Below are 8,419 nucleotides of genomic sequence, written 5' to 3' on the forward strand. Positions count from 1 at the left end.
CCAGGAGCGCGGGCAGAGGGCGGGCAGGAGGCTGGGCATGGGATGCGGGCAGATCCTGAGGAGAGGTGCATCCTGCAGGCCGGGGCGCAGAGCAGTCTGCAGTCGCGGGGGGTGGGGGGAGCTCGCTTCTTGCGACCCTGTCCCGGCGGAGGGTGGGAGGGGGCGGGGCGTTCTGGACCCTCCGAGCGCAGACACAGGGTCCACGTCTGTGACTGCATCTCTGTCCACCCCTCACCCGCGAAAGCTCTTAATAGCCCCCCCCAGAGAGCACGCTCACCTCAGTGTTTGGAGGTCTTTGGGACACCTTGGGGAGGGCTGAGCATGAGAACGGGAGCAGAGGGCACCCAATCTCCCAGTCACCTGCCTCCTGTGTATCTTGGGGAAACTTTAGGGCTGGGGGTGGTAGGTAGGTGGCTTGCAGTTAGGACCCCTGGAACTGTGCCTCGGGGCGCGCTTTGTGAGCTGTGGATGTAGTGCTCAGAGCTCCCTTCTACTTGACCTTGGTTTCTCTTCTTGTGTGTGTGGGCTGTCTTTCCACCTGCCCTCGCCTGATGGAGGGCACTCTGGGGGCTGAGCTCTGCTCTGTACTAACCTGAGGGCAAAGGTGGCTTTCCTCCCTTCACCTGGGCTCCCCTTTCAGGGAACCCAGCAGCACCCTCTCCTCTCCAGAATCAGCCAGCTTTGATTTGGACACTCCTCCACATGAGGCCTGCCCCTTGCCCCCTCTGTCACACACAGCAGGTGCCCCGTGCCAAATTCCCCTCATGGACATGCATTTCATGTGACTGGGTATCCAGGGTGGGTGCTGTCAAATTCACTCTGTCACGATCATCTACCCACCTTCCCTCAAGCATTAAGCATCACTTCCAGAACTTTCTTACCACACACCCGTCTGCCAGTTGCTTACTGAGAATTCTAGCTGTCTACCTGGAAGGCCAAAGCTTGCTCTCAGGTGAGGTGTGAATGGAGCATCGGAATGACCATATGACACCCCCCGCCCCCCCCCCGAAGGCTGGATGGAGGAATTGGGGGCTTTGTCAGCCTGGGTTTCAGGGCGCTCTGGGCTTTACGAAGGTACTCACTTCTGCAGGGGAGGTAGAGGAGGCAGAGGGCTGAGCCAGCCCTGCTCCCCATGCAGTGGGATTTACAGTGTCTAAAACCAGGCTCTTGGCTGGGTCCCACAGCAGCGTCTGACTCAGTGGGGGCGAGTGGGCCATGTTCCTGAATATTTTTTTCTGAAAATGAAGTCTCTTTGCAACTGGAGTTTGAAAACAGTCCCCTAAGTCCACTAAGGGGAGTGTTGAGCAGGGGGAGAGCCCTCCTCAGTTGCTTATAGTGAGGTCGTTGGGCGTATCTTTGTGCCATCCCATGTTGGATGTCCTGGTCTGGTACCAAGGCAGGCCCTGGCCCGAGGGCTGGCATTCGTTCTGTTGGGACCTGATGTTGGGACCATGTGGTTCCGTGAGGTCCCACCTGTGATGTTAGCGCCGGCACTGGCACCTCTGTGTGAGGGGTCTGAGACACACACACACACACACACACACACACACACACATACACACACCCAGCAGCGTGAGGTGGACTGGGAGTGAATGTGACTGGAAGCGAGGTGCTGAGCAGTGAGGGGCAGGGGCAGGGTTGGGGTGGGGGCACTTTTCTGAGCTGTGAGTTTGGCTGGATTGCTCTGCCCCAAGCCCGAGCTGAGTGGCTATGGGAGGGCTGGCCATGGAGGCACGGTAAGGGCAGGGCCAGGACTGTTCTCCGGTCCTGCCGACTGGCCCTCACCAGTCCAGAGGAGTAGGCATGGGCACCCAGTGACTGCGTACTGAAGAACGATGAGTGACCTGGCCATCCAGGTATGACAGGGGTACTGGAGGGTGACTCACAGCGAGGGAGGGAAGTGAGAGTTGGGATCGGTTCTCCCTGCTGCCCTGCAAACAGCCACCCACGTCATAGACTGTATGGGTTCGCTAGCGCTGTCCTAACAAAATACCACAAGCTGCAGGCTTGGAACACCCCACATCTCTCGTTGCACGGCCTCTCAGTTCTGAAGCCGGCAGTCCATAGTCATGGTGTCAGGCTCAGCAGAAACACACTCTCTTCAAAGGTTCTATGCAAACCTCCGTCCTTGCCTCTTCTGGCTTCGGGTGGGCCCAGGTGCCCTTGGCTCGTGACAGCCAAACTCCACCTTCCACCTCTGCCTCCACATGTCCATCTTCTCTGGTCTCCATCTAACTAAGGCCACGGCCACCGGGTCAATGCTAACTCACAGTGACCCTATAGGACAGAGGAGACCTGTCCCCTGGGGTTTCCGAGACCAGAGATCTGTACGGAGAGAACGTCTCATCTTTCTCCCAAGGCCAGACTGGTGGGTTCGGAACCCGCTTCCCACCAGGGCTCCTGTAACCGACCCGTCAGGCCTAGGGGTCACTCTGCTCCATGCAGCATGGCCCTATGTGAATTGAGCGAATCGCATTCACAAACGCTCCGTTTCCAAACAAGGCCATGTTCACATGGGGGTTGCAACAGATTGTCTGGGGGACACAGTCCCCCCATCATACTCGCCTTCAGTAGGGGAACAAGAGGATGCAGCCTCCAGGGAGGAAAGTGGGGGCGTTGTGAGGCTCCAGGCAGGGCTTGTGGGTGGGTCAGCACTTGTTTTTCCCATTGGTAAAATGAGGAAAATCAGGCCTCTTTTCAAATCCAGCTTCCTGCACTGTGACCTCGTCAGTGAAAACCGCATCGGAGCCAGGGGAAAAGTCTTTGCGAACGTAGGATCTACCCCATTTAGCAGGCTCGTCTTCTCCAGGAGTGAGCGCTGGTATAATGCTGGCTGAAACCCACTTTGTGGGCTGTGGGAGCACTTTGTTGTTATCTCTGTGAATCTGGAGAAGTGAGCGAGTGTGGGGAGACGCGGAGGCAGTAGCTGTGGCTTGAATACCAGCAGCAGGTGAAGCGATTTGCCTTTCCTGCGGGGCTTGGGAGAGTGGGGGCCCTGGGAGTGGGTGAGTGGGGCTCCCTGGCATGTTGCTGAGGGTGCAGGGGAGACTTGAGTGCGTTTGTAACTCCCTACAGTTGTGACTTTGAAAAGGGAGCTGGGGTCTTTGACTCCCGATCCATGGTTTCCCACTTACAGTGACCTGAGGTTGCCCTCCTTGTTGAGGGACACTGGGCCTGACGTGTGTGGGTCTAGCCCACAGGAGGCTGGCAGGGCAGAGCCTGGGCAGTGAGTGGAGACCAACCAGGGCAGAGGAGAGGGGCTCTGGGTGGGGTGGGCACTGGGTATGGACGCCTGTCTTATTGGAGAAGCTGCGAATCTCCCGGGCAGTCTCTCAGTGGTCATTGAGAGTCAGTGGTCTCAGTGGTCCCAGGTTGATTAGACAAGGCTTCTTGAGAGAATTTAGGCACAGAGGTCTGCACTGGGTTTCCCCTAGCAGTGAGAGTCATCACGTACAGGCCCCCACAGGGCAGTGCAGGGATGGGGCTTATACATTTAGTGCTGCGTGCACAGATCTGGGTAAGGGCCCGAGGAAAAGGCATGTCTCATCATAACATGTACGGCTGTTTCTGTATCTGTGAATGGGTTCTGCCTGATACTAGCCAAGTCTGGTGTTCGGTGTTTTCCCATGGCCCAGACACTGCCCCATAAGGCATTCTTGTTCTCTCCCAGAGTCCTTTGCAGGGAAATCCCAATGTGTATTGTTCAAGGCCCTGTCACAGCACCCAGGACGCAAGGGCAGGCCATAGGAGAAGCTGTAGTGAGGCTGGGGTCTGTAGGTTGGGCCAGCCTCTCCCTCCCCTTGGTGTGGGGGACTGTGTGGACGCAGATCAGGGCCTGCTTCTGGGCCAGAGAGTTCTGAGGTGAGGCCAGCCAAGAGGGGCTGGTGGAGCATTTGAATGGTGCCTGGTTTAGGGAGGAGGGAAGGGCACAGAGGTCAGGGAAGGGCACAGAGGTCATTCCGGTGCCAGCCCGAAGGAGAAGGGGGAAGCCTGCTGCCACAGCATGGAGGGGGTGGCTTTGTGACTCTTTGATCTGTGCCCTCCCCTCCCTGGGAAGGCAGAAACAGGAAAAGGAAGCGGAGCAAGGGTGAGCCCCCACGCGAGGTGTGGTTTAAAACCACAGTTCAGCCTGGGTTGGGGGAGGGCACAGTGCTGCTTTAGAGGGGTGACATTAGGCTGGACAGGCAGGCCCTGAGAGAAGATGGGTAGCAGGATGGTTCTCATAGTGTGGGGTGCCAAGAAGCTTTGGCCAGGGTGGCCCTTTGGGGCAGTGCTAAGTGACCCTGTGTGCCCCCATGTGTCTTGGTAAATCAGGGACCCCTCAGCTGTGGGGTGCAAACCCCCCGGAGATGGGTGTACTCCACTAACTCAGGGACTGCCTGTTGCAAGTCTGTTCCCTCTTTGTGAATTGGGATGACCATCTGTCCTTCCTGTATCATGCCCTCACTGCCTGGCAGCATGAAGTGCCTATGGGGTTAGCATGGTGCTGGCAATGCAGGTGCAGGACATAGTGCTCCATCGAACTGGCTTGTGCCCTAGTCAGTGTGCGATGAACCGGTCACAACTTGACCCTTGAGTCCTCCCCACGCCATGTGCTGGGACGGCCCGAGGCTGGGTGGGCATCATCTGCCTAGCCTGGGACTCCCAGGACAGTCTGCCAGAGATAGTAGCCTGCAGGCAATGCAAGGACCTGCCCCCCATCCCCCTTACTTTCCTATCACCAGGAAGAGCAAGTGTGGTTACAAATGGGAGACAGAAAAAACAAATTAAAAACAAACAAACAAATGGGAGACAGGGAGGGCTGTGGCCAAGGATACTGTCCTTACCTGTCTTCTGCTCGATTCCAGCCACCCCATCACGCCGTGTTTCTAGGACCCTGCGCTCAGCCAGCTAGAGGACAGACTGACTGACGGTGGAGGCAGCGCCCGACAGGAGCTGGGGCAGCCAGAATGGAATCTTCAGCCATGAGGAGGAGGCTGGGCTCTGGGCAGGAGGAAGGTTTGGGGGTACAGCCTAGAAGGACAGCCGATCTGGGAATGGGCCCCAACCTCCGACGCAGCCATAGCAGTCTCAAGAGCCGGAGGTCGCAGGCTGCCTTTGGTACCAGTGAAAAGGTAGGTCTCCAGTTGGCCGGCCAACTGTGTCCACCTACAGGCATAGCAGAGGGTCAAGGTCAGCCAGAGCCTCTCTGGGACCATCAGGGACCACTCAGAGGACAGGGGTCACATCTGGGCTGAGTCTGCTGAACCAGAGGGTCCAGTCCAGATATGCCATTCAGGAGCAGTGAGTCACAGAGACTCATGGCCAGATAGATCTGGTCCCTGGTGGGGTTTACGCCAGCCTCACACAGCCTCTGGCTGATTAGGAAGGCACTGGCCAAACACTGAGACCTTGGGCTGGCCTCACGGAGTCATCGCCCCCTCCCCAGATGGCATCACTGTTTTGTGACTTGGCCTGGGGCAGTGCTGGTGAACAGGACACCAAAGTCCCAGGCCCATCCTAAAAATGGATCGCGGGAGCTCATTGCATCTCAGGTGCCTGCTGAGGTAGGCAGACGGGCCCAATCAAGCTCGTTGCCCTTGGGTGAACCCCCAGCCCACGGTGACCCCATGGACGCCTGAGCAGCCCTGTGCTGCCTAGAGCTTACAATGGCTGGTTTATAAACAGACAGATTGCCAGCCCTTTCTTCGGAAGCACCTCGGGTTAGATTGGGTGAGCAGCTGACACAGTCACCCAGTAGGTTGTCGCACCTTACGCTTAACGGCTAGGGAAACTTCCACCTGCTTCCCACCCGGAGGAAAGTCAGGGATCCCAACCCCTTGGCCACCATGCTATTTCCCGAGGGCATGACCTCGGCATGTACCTTGTCAATGGCAGGCCACATCAGATTGGGCTGAGGGAAAAGTGATTGCCTACTGCATCCCTGAGAGCCCCTTTGGGGGGGAGGGTGGTCTTAATCTTCAGTGTGGGCCCAAGCACCTAGATCTCACTTCTCTACTTGGAAACCTGGTTCCCGTGTGTCAGGGGGCCGGTGCTCAGCAAGGCGGGCCTTGTGTCTTGGAAATACACATGGTTTCGAAGGGTGATGGTCTCTGAGTGCCCTTTCAACCCCCAGCAAGAAAATCCCAGCTCATGGATTCTGAAAAACATCAAGAAGAAAGCATGCGTGCATTTTGTCAAAAGCTGCAAGGTGTCAGATGCCGGGTAAGTGGAATGCTGCGGTGTTTCAATGCCAATGCTCCCCTCCCACTTGGTCTTCATTCGTCCAACCCTCAGGGAGGGGCATTCTGCTTAGATATGGGGCTGATCCGGGCCCTGCTGCAGGGTTCTTACTCCTGTTTCTGTCAGCCGCTATGAAAAAAAACTCCTGCCCAGCAGAACGCAATGTCATCCGCACAGTCAGCCGTGGATCTGATCATTGTAGTCTGCGGGGCATCCACTGCTGGTGTTCGGAGTGTCAGTCACCAGGCCTTTCTTTCTGGTCCATCTTACTCTGGAAGTTCTACTGAAACGTACTCAGCAGCACGGGAACATGCACACCTCCACCGACCGGTGGGGGGTGGTCTTGCCTGGCGTTGGGCAACATTGACCCTGGGCTTCCTAGTGGAAGGTGAGAATTCTACCATTGACCTACCCAGGCTCACTAATGACCCCCTTCTGTCTGCCTAAGGTCAAGTCCTTGAACCATTTCCACCCCATCCCTTGAGCCTCCTGTGGGCGTGTGTTCCACCCCAGTCTGCTCCCAGATGAGTACCACCAGGGGTTTTAAGTTTCAATGACCCCTCTGTGGCTACCTGGGAACCCACAGGAGGTTGCCTGGACTTGAACCCAATGGCTTGGGTTCTCTAGCAGGTTGCTCCTCTGGAGTGGCGTGTTGGGATGGCGTCTCTGGAGGGAATCCCAGGCAAGTCCTTATTCCTTGTATTTGATGAGATGTCACAATCCAGAGAGGGTCCTGACTTCCTCCACAGCCCGCCCACACCTCTGCTTCTGCCTGCTCCCGGAGCCCACGGTGTGGGGCTGCCAAACCTGCCCCCAAGGGTAACCAACGCTGGTTGAGCTGTCTCTCAGGTCTCGGACACCGCCACCCAGGGCTGGTGGCTCTTTATGGGGCTGCTCATCTGTGGGCACAGAGGATACCACTAGGGAGCTAGGGAAAGCAGTGCCCCCACCCGCCACCTTTAAGGTCCAACTTCAACTGCCTCCAGAGCTGCAGGTTGTGCATACCCCCTGCCCCTCACCGCCCCCCACCCTGTGTCTGCTCCTCCATCTAGATATCCTCTATTCTGGGTGTCTCCACAAGTGTGTCCTGTTCTATCTTGGCCCTTCCATTCCTTCTTCAACCCCTGGTGAGCTCCTGTTTGCCCTCCAAGACCCATTGCAGACGTTGTCTCTACTGCAAAGCCCTCCTTGATTACAACCCTCTACCAGGAAATCAACTTTCCTTGTGTAATTATGTATCTACTCACTACCAGTCGGTTGTCAATGGCAAGTGTACAGTCTTGTGTTCCTCTTTCTTGGGAGAGGCTGGGACCAAGGCGTGCTTATTTATACGGTGTGTGTTGGACACAGCCTTGGGATGTGATGGCTGCCTGCTGAAGGAGGGAGGGACACACACATCGAGGAACAGCCTTAGGTGTCAAAGAGAAGGGGGCTGTGGTATGCAATGAGGTGTGGATGATGAGAGGTGAGGGTGTCATTTCCTGAGCTCGCGAGTTCTAGCCCTGCTTCATGGGATATGGCCAAGGTGTTACTGCTGCAAACCATGCTCCTTTCACCCCAATAACCTGGCTTCCTTTCAGACAAGCATCTCGCTTGATCACCGGGCAATACCTGCAACAGCCCGGAGTGCGAGTATGTTTCCACTGTGCACCAGTGCACAACGTCACCGCTAGTCACCTCTAATGGACGTGGTGCATGGTCAGAGTGCCCAGTTCAGAACAGCCTATTCTGACACCCTGAGGGAAGTGCTTTGCGCGGAGATCTCCAGCTCTCACTGTGGGAACTGGGGATACACAGGCTCTCAGTGATAGACATTCTTGGGCTCATAAAAATGTTGAAGAATGGATTGAGGTGATCCGGTTTCAGGCTTATTGGCGGTTGAAGGCACAACTTAATGGCTCCCCTTCTCCCGGAATCCTGGACCAGTGGAGTTGGATTGGCAGAACACGGGAGCATTTGAGGCCAATGTGGGGCTTCCTATCGCTCTCCTGTTTTCTCCCACTTTGAGGAACCAGGGTTCAGGGTGCGTTTACTTCAGAAACTTCCAGAAGCACGTTTATGAGTGTCAGGCTTCATGCAAGAGGTTGCTGCAGGGAGACTGCAGAGGAAACAGCATTTTCATTCAGATGTTCACCGGAGTATGTAAGCATGTGCTTGTGTGTGTGTGTGTGTGTGTGTGTGTGTGTGTGTGTGTAGG

General features: G+C 56.4%; 1 protein-coding gene across 1 annotated transcript in view; it reads left to right on the plus strand.

The window, feature by feature from the left end:
* Positions 1-8,419, plus strand: part of TRPM2 (transient receptor potential cation channel subfamily M member 2) — a 95,562-nt gene that overhangs the window by 449 nt on the left and 86,694 nt on the right. Inside the window, exons 2-3 of the mRNA XM_004696896.2 lie at positions 4,848-5,114; positions 6,116-6,204. Coding sequence (XP_004696953.1) covers positions 4,950-5,114; positions 6,116-6,204 — 254 coding nt within the window. The 5' untranslated portion in view covers positions 4,848-4,949. The remainder of the gene's footprint in view (positions 1-4,847; positions 5,115-6,115; positions 6,205-8,419) is intronic.

This window comes from Echinops telfairi, unplaced genomic scaffold, assembly GCF_000313985.2.
Source record: "Echinops telfairi isolate 266 unplaced genomic scaffold, ASM31398v2 ScPeMD7_7469;HRSCAF=8507_0, whole genome shotgun sequence".
Taxonomy (NCBI): domain Eukaryota; kingdom Metazoa; phylum Chordata; class Mammalia; order Afrosoricida; family Tenrecidae; genus Echinops; species Echinops telfairi.